Below are 16,098 nucleotides of genomic sequence, written 5' to 3' on the forward strand. Positions count from 1 at the left end.
AGTGAATCAATAGATGTCTCAGTCTATACTCGGAAGGTTAAAGTCACCTCCAGCTAACCGCTAACAGATTAGTGGCGATTAGGTGGCGCTGCCAACAGCTATGTTTTCTCCCCAGGCTATCTACAATAGATCTTGGGGATGGCCTTATCCCCAATTACATTTTATCATAGGCACTCACGCATTCGTGAGTCAGAAGTTTTAAGTATTGTGATATAAATGTTGCGAATGGCTTTATCCGGTTTAAATAGAATCTTCAATCTTTTGGCTTGAAGCAGCCGAAGATGCATATTTAATTTGCGAAACAGGCCGTGTTCTTCAATAAGCAATTCTAACAGACGCTGCGATCTTTTTTATTCAAATCACATTGCTTAGTAGGCCTAGTCTCTGTTTCTATACAAGTTTCTTTTCAGTCATGATAAAATATTAAATGCCGTATCTCAATCTGTCTTAATAGATAGTAAGACACTTCAAATACTTATGAAACTACATTCCAAGCTTAGTGAACCTGTGAATACGTAATTCGTAGTGGTGTACGGTGTGGAGAGTCTGTGGTGAAATAGCAGTTACCTGCCAATATTACCTTTTGAGGTGTTATATATTTTCTACATTGTTTTACCATTTAACTTTTATTGAAAAATCCCTGTTCTAGTTTTCATTCTCATTGTTTTCTGATGACTCATTTTACGACTTGTCCACTATTGCAACTTCATCCAGGGGGAGTTGACTATGACCCAATTAATTAACTTCTGCTGAAGAGCTTCACTTTTGGTCAAAGATATAATTAGAGAGACACTCCTACCGTCAGGTTGTGTTGTTAAGTTCGCTTGTTGAAGAAGGAGTGGGCATTGCTCATTGTTGCATTGTGCTATCGTAACTAGTAAATAGTTAAGTGGAATTCTATCGCCTGACCTAGTGCGAAGCGATGCCTGCAAGCGACGGAAACGGAAATAAATCAGATTTAGATATTACTTCAGCATTTGCATGGCATCGTCTTAACGCTACCCCAGAGAAAGAAAGGTTTACTCTGCTGAATTTGTCTTTGATCCCTTTTAACCTGTTACAAACAAAATATTGTTGAATTGCCTTTGATATAGGTTTGCTGTCGAATCTGCAAGAAGAGAATGGGACGGAATTGCCACAGTGGAACCGATGTATCAACTCAATATGTACCCTTTGTCCCATTTGACGTTCCAGCAAGCATTAACGTACTTTCAACGGCTCTGTTCAGCTCAGAAGACGGTGAGGATTGGTTGCTTAGTGCAGTAGATGAAGTCAGAAAACTAAGTAATGGGTCCAGTAGCTGACAACATCGGATTGGATTCTTTATCAAGCTTTATCAGTTGGTCCTTCAGCTTTTTGGATAGCTGTGTGCTGAAGATATATTAATAGTAGTCATGAAGCTGTAGCCTTATTTTGCAACTTCTCAAAACTCTGTTGAATGCAACAGTGCATGTCAGGGCAAGTAAAAAAAAATAATGTGTTGATCAAATGAAGCCCAAATGTGGCTATTAGTATTGTTCAAAGAACTATTAGTAGCTTTTGATTTAACTAATGTGTGACAGGTATGTTGCATATCAGGCCCTGAGCGTGATGATGTAGTGTTCTAAAACTGCTGTATGATAGGCTGTTGGGTTGCACGTTTGGTAGATAAGTCAAGATACAGGCTAAACAGTATGCTCTCCTGAAATATGTGGACTTATAAAATGTACCATACTGAGTTACAAAACCTATCCCTTTGCTTAATCAGGTTTTTTTTAAAAATCTAAAAATCCAGTATTCGTTGTGGTGTAGAACAGTTAGGATTTGTGCAGAAGTGACAGACATATATATGGCAGAGCTAGGGCAAATTAGAAGGGCATGGAAGAAAACAGACAATGCCCTATAGAGTGGGGTAATTGTACAGGAATTGAAAGACTGCATAAATGGCTTTGTTTTTCAAAAACAATAGACAAATAGAGCTCTACTTAAATTTAATGTGGGCACCTAGCTGGTATGTGATTTAACATTGTCATATATTTGAGCCATAGATCCTTATTGGAAGAGCCTATGAAATGCGCAGGGAAGCTGAAGATGTATATTGTATTTTATTCACTTTACAGTAGAATAATTTAAAGTTTTGTATATGATAATACAAAAGTAGTTATGAATAATCATATAAATGAGAACATTAACTGAGTAAGAGTACATACTGGTTAATTTCTATAAAATGTAGTTCTGTAAAATGTTAATGTTCAACTATGCTTGTGCGGGCACTCTTCAGTGGAGTAAGAGTAGTTGTTTAATGGAAAGTGCCTTAATTCCTCTTAAACTACTGTATACTTCGCACAAAACGTTTAATACAATTCTGCGCAGCTGTCTATGTGCCCGTGAACAACTCAGAACTTCAACTTTACTCCTTCATTACTCTCAAAACATTTGATATGTTCTGGCAGGCTGTTGGAAATATGTAGTTATGTACCTCATTCCGTTCTGAAAGTGTGTTAAACCTCAAATTTGTTATAGTATTCAACCCTTGAATTCTTCATGTTGCTGTTGTCGTTTGATGCAAGTTTGTGCAGTCCTCTTCAGCTCGGAATAACAATTGCAATGTACATCCTTCTGAATCTGCTTAGTATATTCATCTCTTGGTCTACTTCTATATAACTCCCCCCCCCCCCCCCCCCCTCCTGCATATACACTTCCCCCAAGTACTAAATTGATGATTCCTTGATGCTTCAGAATGTGTCCTATCAGCATATCCCTTCCTCTAGTCAGGTTTGCCACAACTTTTCTCCCCAATTCTGTTCAGTACCTTCTTATTAGTTATGTTGCCTACCTGTCAAATCTTCAGCATTCTTCAGTAGTACTACGTTTCAAAAATCTTTTGTTCTCTTCTTGTCTAAAATGTTTATCATCCAGGTTTCACTTCCATACAAATATTTTCAGAAAAGATTTGCTGACAGATAAGTTTGTATTCAGTGTTAACAAATTTCTCTTCAGAAACACTTTTCTTGCCATTGCTAGTCTACATTTTATATCCTCTCTACTTTGGCCATCATTAGTTATTTTACTGCCCAAATAGCAGTCCTCATCTACTGCTTAAAGTGTCTCGTTTCTTAGTTCAGTTGCCTCAGAGTCACCTGATTTAATTCAACTACATTCCATTATCCATGTTTTTGTTGATGTCCATCTCATATCCTCATTGCAAGACACTCATTTCAACTCCTCTTCCAAGTCCTTTGCTGTCTCAGACAGAATTACAATGTCTTTGGTAAACCTAAAAGTTTTTATTTCTTGTCCCTGAACTTTAATTCCTATTCCAAATTTTTCTTTGGTTTCCTTTACTGCTTCTTCAATGTGCAGATTGAATAACATTGGGGATAAACTACAACCTTGTCTCACTCGTTTCTCAACTTGTCTTTGATGCCTCTTGACTCTTACGACTGCCATCTGATCTCAGAAAAAGCTGTAGGTTTATGCCCTCTGCTCTACCCCTGCTACCTTCAGAATTGTGGAGAGAGTATTCCAGCCTACATTGTCAAAAGCTGTCTCTAAGTCTACTAATGCTATAAATGTAGGTTTTCCTTTCGTTAACCTATCTTCTAAGAGAAGTCGTAGGGCCAGTATTGTGTTGCGTGTTTGTATATTTCTCCAGAATCCAAGCTGATCTTCCCCAAGGTCAGTTTCTATCAGATTTTCCATTTTTTTTTAAAGAATTTGTGTTAGTGTTTTGCAAACATGACTTATTGAACTGATAGTTTGGTAATATTGACACCTGTCAGCACTTGCTTTCTTTGGAATTGGAATTATTATATTCCTCTAAAAGTCTGAGGGTATTTCTCCTGTCTCATATACCTTGTACACCAAACAGAAGAGTTTTTTTATGGTTGGTTCTCCCAAGGCTATTAGTAGTTCTGAAAGATTGTCGTTTACTCCTGGGGCCTTGTTTCGAGTTAGGTCTATCAATGCTCTGTCAAATTTTTCTCAAAGTAATATGTCTCCCATCTCATCTTCATCTACGTCCTCTTTTGTTTTTATAATATTGCCTGGAAGACCATCTTCCTTGTATAGACTTTCTGTATACTCCTTCCACCTGTCCCTTCTTTGCTTGGGACTGGATTCCCATCTGCGCTCTTGATATTCATACAGCTGTTTCTCTTTTCTGCAGAGGCCTCTTTTTAATTTTCCTGTAGGTGGTATCTATCTTTCCTCTAGTTATATATGCTTCTAAATTCTTACAGCTGTCCCCTAGCCATTCCTGCCTAGCCATTTTGCACTTCATGTCAGTCTCGTTTTTTAGATGTTTGTATTACCTTACAGCTGCTTCATTTACTGAATTTTTATATTTTCTCCTTTAATTCAGTACCTCTTTGTTATCCAAGGATTTCTACTTGGCCTTGTTTTTTTTATCTGTTTATCATGTGGTGCCTTTACTATTTTTTCTCTCTTAGCTACCCATTTGTCTTCTACTGTATTCCTTTCGTCCATTCTTGTCAGTAGTTGCCTAATGCTCCCTCTGAAACTCTCAACCTCTGGTTTTTTCTACTTATTGAGATACTATCTTCGAGGTTTCCTACTTCCTCGCAATTTCTTCAGTGTGGTCAGATAAACCAGATGTTAGCGTTAATTGAATTGTGCTCTGTGAAAAACTGTACTGGCTGACTTCCTGTTTTATTCCTTTCCCTCCAGTCCACATTCACCTACAATTTTTCCTCCCTGTCCCTGCTATCAATTTCTAGTCACCATCACTATTACATTTTTGTCTCCCTTGACTATCTGAGTAATTTTTTTTTATCTCATCATACATTTCTTCAATCTCTTAATCATCTGCATAGCTGGTTGGCATGTAACCATGCACCACTGTGGTGGATGTGGGCTTTGTATCTTTCTTGGCTACAATAATGTGTTCACTAGGCTGTTCGTAGTAGCTTTCCTGCATTCCTCCTTTTTTAGGCATTATTAAACCTACTCCTGCGTTACTCCTGATTGGTTTTGTATATATAACCCTGTATTCACCTGAGCTGAAGTCCTGTTCCAACTACCACCAGACTTCACTAATTCCCTCAATATCTAACTGTAGCCCATCCATTTTCATTTTTAAATTTTCTAACCTACCTGCCCAATTAATGGATCTAACATTCCACACGTTGTTCTGTAGAATGCCACTTATGTTTCTCCTGAGTAGTCTCTGCCCGGAGATCCGAGTGGGAGACAATTTTACCTACAGAATATTTCATCCAACAGGACACCATTATCATTTAACCATACAGTACAGCTGTATGCCATCGGGAAAATTTACTGCTGTAGTTTCCCCTTTCCTTCAGCTGTTTGCAGTACCAGCACAGGAAGCGTGTTTTGGTTGATGTTATAAGGCCAGATCAGTCAATCATCCAGAGTACTGCCCCTGCAACTGCATAAATGGCTGCTGACCATCTCCAGGAACCATATGTTTGTCTGGCTTCTCAACAGGTACTCTGCAGACATTGTTACACCTACTGAATGGCTATTTGTATCGTTGTGGCACGCGAGCTGTGGTTCATTGAGAGGTGGAGGGGGGAGAAAAATCTTAATAGATATTGTTATTACTCCTTATATTAATCATACATTGCGTTTCTTAAAGATAGAAAGTGACATATAACAATAAAGAACAATAATATATATTCTATCGAAAGGTAAAAGCAGTTCAGAAAATTTTAAATTATGAGGGACAGAATAGTTAGCCATACTTACCTTCAGGAGGGAAAAACAACACTTGAAAGCAAAAAAACTGCACATACCATTTGGAGCACAGCATTGTATGGTAGTGAATTATGCGCAGAGGGAAATCTGGAAAAGAGGAGGATTGAAGAGTTTGAGATGTGGTCCTATAGAAGGATGTTGAAAATTATCTGGACTGATAAAATAAGAAATGAGTACTTTCTCTGCAGAATTGGAAGAGAAAAGAACATACAGAAAACATTGATAGGTAGAAGGGACAGAATGGAGGACAGTACTTGGGGTAGCTGTAGAGGAGAGACTATAGGGGAGACCTCTCTCTCTCTCTCTCTCTCTCTCTCTCTCTCTCTCTCTCTCTCTCTCTCTCTCTCTCTGGGAAAGAAAGACACGATGTTGGAAAGGAGGGGTAAGTCACTAAGATCCCAGCTTAAGGGACCCACCTATTGTGTTAACAAGGGGAGACAAAGACATGTATGTTCTAGAATTATTATCTTTATAAATTATGTTTCCCTGAAAACTAATCTGATGCATTAGTGGATGGAAATATGATGCATTAAATGTTTTTATTTTTTTCTGTGGATAGAGCTGTATAGTTTCAGTGTATTTGATGCCAAGAAACCTTCCGTTAAACTTATGTAATAGCACCCATGACCTGAAGATGGTTGCTTCAATGAAAACTTATACAAATAAATATGCATTGCAACTGCTTTAAGGTGGTTTTATGAAGCCATTTTCTTGAAATGTTTATGCTGTCTTAAACCATGAATAGCTGTGATCACATCCATTGTAAATAGAACTGAGTTATGGCAGTTCATCAAGGGTATAGACTTTTCAGCCCTCTCTGCTGTTTACTTGTATTCCCAAAAACTTATCCCCTTTGTCGTACTAAGACATGATTGAGATGATCCTTTCTGCATGACCTGTCTCATTTGTGTTTTGTCCTGTTATTCGGTTGACTTACCTCAATCACTTGAAATGGTATAATCATTTCCTTACTCCCACCACTTCTTTATTTAAAAAAGGAAGAAGTTTATTACCTATACTCTTACCTGGTTTCTTCAGTGACCACTCCTTTTGTTATTCACTTTCAGTTTTCCCATAATCTTTTGTTCAGTATTGATAATTGTTTACGTTTGCTTGTGAAAGTGGACAGTGTAAGTAGTTTCAAAGTATTGAAAGGCAGAAGACAGTTGTCATATGTAATTCAAGATGAAATTTTTATACTCTGAAATGGAGTATGGAAATGGGCACTCAGAATTTTAAGCAGTTAGGCACTACTGGAATCGGTTTTGGACTTTGTTTCTGATATAAACAACAACAACAACAACAATAACAATAACAATAATAATAACAATAATAATAATAATAATAATAATAACCACCTTTATTTGCCAATAACAATTTTAGTCTTGTAAATTGTCATTTTTGTGCACCTACGTTAAGGAACTGATAAAGCAAGTATAATAGATACGTACTAGAAATAGCACATTAAGTACTATTAAATGAATATTTACTACGACTGATATGTTTAAATTATCCCAGAGAAATAGTACTATGGATGGTGGAGTTCAGAAATCTTTCACTGAGTATGAACAGCTTTTCATTATATAAATGTTTGAATTTGCCCCAACCTCAGCCTGACTCCCAAGCACAGACACCCCCTCTGTGCAACTACATTATACCAGCTGAAAACAGAATATGCTGTTTTCTACATTCTCTTGTAGCTGCTGTATGTCATCATTTATTCTAACAGCTCTCTTCTGAGGCATGAGTACATTTTCCATGTAGGCTTGCAGGTACGCCACCCCAAATCTTAATCCCATATTGCAATTGTTAGTGATTTAACCAGCAGTAGAAAGGAACAGAACTTTTTGAAATGTGTTGGCCCAGGAGAATGCTGAAGAGTAGATGGAGTGGTTGAATAACTAATGCGAAGTGCTGTTCTGTAGTGTGAGGGGGGGATGCACAAGGCAGCAACGAACAGTCTGTTTGGTAATGGAGGTAAGTGTGGAGGATAAAAATTATAGAGGAAACCAGGGCTTGAATACAGGAGTACAATAAGCAAGTTCTGATGGATGTAGGCTACAGTAATATTGTAGAGATGAAGAGGCTTGCACAGTGTGGAGAGTTGGATCTAACCTGTCTTTGGACTGAAGAACACACACACACACACACACACACACACACACACACACACACACACTGAGAGAGAGAGACAGAGAGAGAGAGGGGGGGGGGATATTTCTTTTAGAATAAGAGGTGATATTGCAGCTGTCAATTTAAAAAAAAAAAAACATTGCAGCTAATCTTTTTGTGGATTTAGCTACTGTACTCCTTTCGTATGATACGCTCCACCATTATGGTGCATAGATGTTTTTGTTCGAATCAGCTGTTCCAACTAACGACATCCATTTAGCACTTATGCATACTTAATATTTATTATAATTTAACAAAAACTTAATCACAGTTGTCTTATCTTGAATCAGTGACAGTTTTTTCATATTAAGATATTCTGTTACCAGGCCAACATTCTCTATATTATTTTGCGTTATTGACTGTTGTGTAGTGCCCCTGCTAATAATGGATGTATTATGAGTATAGTTTACTAACTTTGAGTTTAATAGCTGTGTTATGTCATTAATATATACAAGAAACAAAAATGTTTCAAGAATACTTCCCTGTTTTGTTGGAATTTTAAGGTTCTTGAAATTGTCCAATTTCTTTTGTATTTTTACCATTATACATTCTCTATTAAAATATAAATTTTATTCCACTTGCGCTACCAGAAGACCAGAAGATACAAGCATAGGAACAAAAAATAGCAGATGGATTATAATTAAATATTGGCGAGACTCTATAGATACTGTCCAGTATTTCTGTTAGAACTCTGCAAGCTGTGGAAATACTCTACTGAAACAATGAAATTTGAGAAGTAGAAAGTGTTAGTTTTGGAACTGTAGATAATCATAGCTTCGATTGAAAAATTCACATTCTAGAATCAATAAAGCATCGTAGTTGAGCTACAATTCCAGTAGTCGTAATGGGCTTGAAGAATTATGTTTGGTGCTCATCGTAGATTATCCCACAGAGACCATTACAATAAACTTGGTATTTAGAACATAATTCATTTATGTCATTTGATGTTACAAGTACTTCTCTTTGTTTCAAAAAACAATGCCAAGTATGAATACAATACTGGGGCCATACACGACCACAACAAAGACTGCACCGGGTTAACTTAGTACAGAAAGAATTTGGACAAATAGGTACACATGTATTCAGCAATCTGCCACAGCTTAATAAATGTGTAATGTACGGAAAGTTCTAGTTGAGAATTTTGAATTATTTAGGGATAAAGGAGACGAGTCACAGAAAGGCAGAAGTGTTGTCTCATCCATTGGTATACAAACAAAAGGTACAGAGCTTTGCTAGCTTTCGGAATGTAGAGAGACAGGTGTATGCATGTGAATCATTCCTAAAGGTAGCAAAGTTTTGTACTTTTTGTTTGTGTACCTATCGACGATGCAGCACTTCTGACTTTCAGTGAGTCATCTCCTTTATTCCTAAATAATTCATGTATCATGTAATCCAATTTAAGATTTTGTTAAGTAACCTTATACTGGTCAACTCTTTTAAACAGTATACTGCACTGAAGAGTATCTTCACATCAACCCTTCTCAGCATCGCCCCCACGACTAATAGTAGTATGGATATCTTACTCACAACAGTTTTATACAAATAATTAGCCCTTCAATAACCAAATTTTGTTGAAATTGCTCCAGACATTCCTGAGTTATACTTTTGTCATCCCTTTTCGCCCCCATGGTGTGTGTGCCAATTTTGGTAGAAATCCCTTCAGGCTTTACAGATAGATGCTGACATCTTTGCACCCACTCCTAACCCTAATGCTAGGAGTGAAACTTCACAGTGACTATCATCAATAAGTCTAACAACCCCAAAAGCTATGTATTTGATACTAATATCGGTCATTATCCAATATTTTTATATAGGCCCTATGTGATTGGTGAATTTCACTGAAACAGTATTTTTATACAAATAATGTGTGTACAAATTTTGACTGAATTTGCTCTGTCTGTTCCTTAGTTAAGCTTGTACGTCAGATGTCAGCCCCTTTTCATCTGTATCACCATCGATTGTAGGTGCTTCTTACAACACCCCTCCCCTTCCCCCCTCCCCCCTCTCATGACCTCCCTCCCACCCTTCAGGAACCTTCACAGGCATGTGTAAAATCAACTCATCAAAGTTTCATCATAATTGATTGAAGGGCATAGGAATGCGTATAAGACAAACAAATATTCATTTTTATACATTAGACTACCTTAGCGCACACTGCTTTGCTCGCATAGACTGTATGGCCTGCAGGTTTTTGTTTTTATATAATAGAATTTTTATGTTCATAAATTGCAACACCTTCTAAACTTTTCATGCTAATTAAGGCCATGTAAGCATGTTCTCTTCTGAAAGTACTTCTGACCAAAAGGCAATTCTGGTAGCTGGAGTCCAAAGTTTTTGTTAATCATGAATTTGTGTTCTTATGGAGATATTTCCATAGCAGTTTTCATCCCCTAACAAATATATCTATACATCTAACTGAAAAGTGAAATACCAAATTTCATAAATTTAGCTTTAAGACTTTTTTAATGTGACAAAATATTTTCTAAAAAATTTTCATCCCCTATTGGACTCCCTTATGGGTTCATTTTCCAGAAATGCTGAAACACAAATTTTTATTTTTTAATTTTTAACTGAGATGTCAAATATCAGTTTCATAGATGTAGCTTTAAAAATCATTTAGTAGTTCTTTATTTTCAAAAAAACTTTCACCCACTGTTTTACTCTGTTAGTGGTTGAATTTCCAAAAATGCTGCAACATGTCTTTTTTATTTTCTGACTGAGAAACCAAATGCTATTTTTCGTAATTGTAGATTCAAAATTCCCTTAATAGCGACATATTTTCAAGAAGCTTTTCACCCCCTTAGAAGTGGAATTTTGGAAAGTCTCTTCTTAAATTATGCCTACAGTATGATACATACCCTCTCCAAACTTTCACGTTTCTATGCTTAGCAGTTAAGGCTGGGTGATATGTCAGTGAATCAGCCTGTTACTATTTTACTCCGTTGGAGGCTGAATTTACAAAAACAATGAAATAGATATTTTTCACCTCTAACCAACAAGCCAAACACCAATTCTCAAAAATTTAGCATTAAAAATGCTTTCGCAATAAAATATTTTCGTAAAGTGTTTCACTATTTCACCTCTTTAGGGACTGCATTTCCAAAAACAGTGGCATGTATGTTTTATTTCTAACAGAGAAGCAAAATACAAATTTTCATAGATTTAGCTTCAAAAATGCTTGCACACTAAAATATTTTCATAAAAACTGTCATTCTCCATTTCACCCTCATAAGTGTGAAAACAGTGAAACATATATTTTTTATTTCTGATTGATAAGCCAAATTTAAAATTTCGTAGATTTAGCTTTAAAAATGCTCTGATTATAAAATATTGCCATAAAAAATCTCATCACTGTTTCATCCCTTAGGCACTCAGTTTTGAAGAACATTGAAATGTATTATTTTATTTCTAACTGAGAAGTCAAATACCAATATTTTTAGATACAGCTTTAAAAATACTTTAGTAATTCTTTAATAATGACATATTTTCAAAGAAAGTTTTCACTCACTATTCCCCTCCCCCCCCCCCCCTCCCCCGCCGCATGGGGTGAAATTTCCAAAAACGCTGAAACCTTGTATTTCTTTATTTCTGACCAAGAAGCCAAATACCAATTTTCATAGGTCCAATATTGGATTTTTTTTTAAAAAAACCTTCATCCCCTATTTTGAAAACTCCCTTTGTAAATGTCATTAACACTATAAGAGCACATCTTCTCCAGATTTCAAACTTCTGTCCATCACGGTTTGGGCTGGTCAATGATGAGTCAGTCAGCCAGTACATTGCCTTTTATATATAAGCACTGTAATACAACAGTCTTCTGTAATGTGAAGCAGTCAATGGCATTGCCCTTGTACCTCCTTGACTTCTGTTCACATCCCAGAGACCTCTTCTTATGTGTACTTATGAACTGAGCACTAGGGGCTGGGGTGATGCTTTTGTCTTCCGCTGATCTACCACACTAACCACTGTCCATGTCCAGCATCTCCTCCCACCAACATACTGCTCTGACCTAGGTTCGCACCAGGAATGTATGCTGCAGCACCTCTGTTGTTCCTCCACCTGCTCCCAATGTCAGTTTGTTGTGTGGTATATACTTCCACTTCTTAATCAGACTAATTGCAGCTTCTCAGGCCTTAACAAGGATGTACCATTATCAGGGTTGACTTGCAGTTCCCTTTACTCATTCTTGATAGATTCGTTAATGACTCAGACAGTCTGTATCAGAACCTTAGTGTGTTTTTAATCCATTCCATATAATTCTGATAGGCAATGCACTGCAACAGTCAACTTGTTATGCTGGTGCAGTCTGGTGTGCCATTGGCATTCTCAGCAACGATTTTTGACAGTGCACACCATCTGACCTTTATATCTCTTGCCACATTGGCAGGGTATCTGATAGACACCAGATTTATTTAATCTGTGGTCATCTTTGACACTAACGAGCAGTGCCTGTGTTTTAGGTGATGGCCAGAAGATGATCTTCACTTGGTATTTCTGGAGAATTCATCTTGTCTTTGTGGATAATGTGTCACAAAAAGGAATAAATGCAATGGCCACAGCCTCCTGAGGGTTATCTTCTGTTTACACTGGTTGTATAGTGGCTGTAGGGCTCTCTGAATTTACCACACTTTGTAGCTGTTCTTCTAGCACAAGGTCCTCAGATGTTGAAGTTCTTTTTTGAGACTTGCATTTTCAGAGAGGGTGCGAGCCCTATGTACAAATGTTTTGAGCACTCCATTCCTCCACATCAGGTAGTGGCAGCTGTCTGCCCGAGGATGTAGGTCAGTGTGTACCTTCTTTTTGTACACACTGAGGCCTGATGTGCCATCCACTCTTCTTTTTACGACACCCAGAAAGGGGAGCACTTCATCCAGGGCACTTCCTTGGTAAAACTGATGTTCTGTGTAAGGAATTGAGATGTATGAGGAAGCCATTCAACATGTCTCTTCAATATGACCATATGATTGTGTCATCTACATACTGCAAGGAGCAGCTAGGTTTCCATTGGGCTGATTCTAAGGCATCCCCTCAAAATGTTCCACATACCTTCTGTCTGTTTGCAGCAGCCACTGTGGAAAAGAAAGTACATTGACATCACAACGTGCCTAAAAAGTTTGGTCTCTGTCAAATTTCAGGACAATAGTTCTGAGGAGAGATGACATTGAAGCTCACGAAGATGTTGGTATCCTTAAGCTTTAAGTCATTAAGGTGACCTACTAAGTTCATAGAGTTGCTGATTTGTTGAACATTTCGTAGTGTAAGGTCTGAGCAGCTTCTGAAGATACTTAACGAGTGAGTACATCGGGGCACCAGTGTGTATGAATGCATCTTTACACTATTATTATTATTATTGTTATTGTAATTATTATTATTATTATTATTATTACTGCTACTACTACTACTACTACTATTACTACTATTACTACTCTGTAAATTGTACCCATTTTCTGTGTATTTGATCTCCAAACAGTCATTTCAAAGCTAAGTAAAATATGAGGTGATGTATGCAATGTCTGGGATTTTGCAGGGTGCTCATACAAATGCCTTTTGTGATGATTTTGTGTCAAATATGCTTGAGTGTCACCACCCAATTTTATGAGCAATTGTCATTGTTCTTTACACTGCCATTCAGTATTTAAATTATAGTGTTTGTGCATTCATCCTTCATTCTTTTCCATTTTTTCCCCACAATGTTGCAGGAAAATGTGATTGTAGAAGTGGAAAGAAAAGGACTGTGCACACTTTTGTCTTGCTTGGTTGGTCCTCCACAACTGGATGAACATCTCTGCTCAGAGAGAGAGTTGGTGTTTGCCATTTCAAAATGTAAGTGCATATTCATTGCGTAAATTGCTGCATACATGAGATATGGTCTCTGTGCATTGTATTCAAACAAGAAAGTGCAAGTAAGGAAATATCATGGTAAATAAATGTCAGTGCAATTTATAATGTGGTGTTAGCTGCCAATAAATTGTGGCCAAAATAACAGTATAAGGTAGGAGGAGTAAAGGAGATCACTCACTAAATAGTAGGAACTTTGAATCAATGACACAAAAGAGAATGAAAACTTTTCTATCGTTCAGAAGAAATTCTTTGATGAGCTAGTGTACTCTAGCTTGTCAAAGGATGTCTTCCAGAAGCTTGCAAAGTTTTCATTCTCTTTTGTATGTGCCTGTTGATGTCTCGATGCTTCTGCTGTTTAGTAAGTGGTTTTCTTTGTTCCCAGATTATTTACAGTCTGTCAGAACTTTCTTACTATATTTATAACAGTATAAGAAACTGTAATGCCAGAACTAGGTATATTAAGACTAAAATCTATGCTCCAGATAATTATACATTAACTGACCATTAGTTAGACAATTCTAAATGTGTTTGAGTGTAAGCATCTAGTATGACACTATGTACCCACAGGATCTCATCCATTTGTCTTCTTAGCAATGGCATTCTGACAGTAATAGTTCCTCTTCTAGCTATAGATAATTGTAGAGTCCATATGATTGGACAGAGATTCCCGCTGTTCCAATTTATGGTGAATTTCATAGTAGAAGTGCATATTTGCAGATGTCTGCCATTGATGGAAGCTTGTTGCAAAAGTATGGAACATGTTTTGTGTTGCCCATGAAAAACCATTTTTAGGGATTAAGTACCTCATACATAAGAATCATTGCCAGTCATGAGACATCATCAGAAATAAAAGTAACTTCCACCATACCTCAACTCGCCCATCACTGTACATATATTCTATTATGGGATTTGTTATTGCCAATCTTGACACATTCACAGGATGCAACATTCATTCAGAGTCCAAACACTGCATAAAAAATTATTTGCACTTGAATAACAATTATTTAAGCAGTGTACAAAAAGAAATACACCATTTATCAGGTTTAATTTTCAGTAGGCTTCCAGCAAAACTGGGGGGGGGGGGGGTCTTCAAATCTAGACTGAAAGATTTTCTTGTGGTATAGTCCCATTCAATGCAACAGTTCCTCACAGTAGTCGTCAACTTTCCTATGTATGTGTCAGTTATGTGCACATTCTCTGTCTCTTAGTGATTTATTATTCCTTTAGTTCGTATTTTTTTTTTTTTTTTTTTAACTTTGTCCTGACTAGTTCTATGACCAGTTACATTCAGCCCAAATCCCATGGAACCTAATAAATAAATAAATTAATTAAAAGAAATGTGATAGGACTGTTACTGTTCATTATAGGGATTACTTGACAAAGCTAACTGTGGACCTGGTTGTAGTGGGAACTAATTTTGTCATGACCAGGTACAGCCTCATTGTAGTTTGAATGGTGTGCTTTGTTAAATCACAGTGCATGTCTGGAAAATTATTGCTGACAATGCCTTTGAGGCTGGATGTGTCATTTTACTGATAATACCATTAAATTTATTGAAAAAGAGATGGAGATAGGAGTGACAGAGCTAATAGAAGATATGATTGAACGCAAAATTTGAGGGATTAGAGTGTCTATCCCAAAGGAGAAGAGGCAAAGTGCACACAGTAAAAATCTCTTTGGCAGTATGAGGAAATGTGTTGTTAGACAAAAATTTCTGCATTATTGTTAGCAATACAACAAGATATCAACTTTGTGAAAACTTCACACAGCCTTTATCTCGCAGAACTGGATACCAAGGCTTAACATGAAACTTGGAGAAAAATTGTTATGTCAGTGTGATTTAGTGTTTAAAAAAATAAAAAAAAGGTGCCAGAATGAACGAGGCATTATGTGCGAATTACTGCAGGTGCAAGAGTTACTGGCAAACAAAAATGCTGGTTATTATTTTGTCTATTGTGTTATCAGAACACCAGCATATAGACATACAGCACGTGAGTATGTGAGTGCTCCACATGTGAGAATTCTGGTGCGTGTTTCCCTCCCTGCCCCACAAACATAAACGTAGTAGTTCTGCCACCCTAGCCAGGTTTTATTTTCCTTTACTGAATGGTGTAAATTACCTGTTGGATAACAATCGATATGTTTCTGAGCTGTTTACAGTTTACACAGTAGTATACAGGAGACAGCGCTAGTAGCAACTCGTTGGGAAACAGAAGACGACTCCATCTTTTAGCAGTGAAAGTAATCAGTTCCACCCATGACACATCTTTGGATATTCATCCAAAGTGGTTAGAGTTTAATTGACTACAGAAATTTAATTTTTGGTAATACCAGTTGCTTGAACAACTAGTTGAACAAATTCTGCAG

General features: G+C 37.1%; 1 protein-coding gene across 1 annotated transcript in view; it reads left to right on the forward strand.

Moving 5' to 3' along the window:
* The first annotated feature begins 800 nt into the window (after positions 1-800).
* LOC126355080 (ELMO domain-containing protein 3-like) overlaps positions 801-16,098 on the forward strand; it is a 100,687-nt gene continuing 85,389 nt past the window's right edge. Inside the window, exons 1-3 of the mRNA XM_050005264.1 lie at positions 801-1,017; positions 1,095-1,239; positions 13,590-13,713. Of these exons, the coding sequence (XP_049861221.1) occupies positions 923-1,017; positions 1,095-1,239; positions 13,590-13,713 (364 nt within the window). The 5' untranslated portion in view covers positions 801-922. The remainder of the gene's footprint in view (positions 1,018-1,094; positions 1,240-13,589; positions 13,714-16,098) is intronic.

This window comes from Schistocerca gregaria, chromosome 3 (genome assembly GCF_023897955.1).
Source record: "Schistocerca gregaria isolate iqSchGreg1 chromosome 3, iqSchGreg1.2, whole genome shotgun sequence".
Lineage (NCBI taxonomy): Eukaryota > Metazoa > Arthropoda > Insecta > Orthoptera > Acrididae > Schistocerca > Schistocerca gregaria.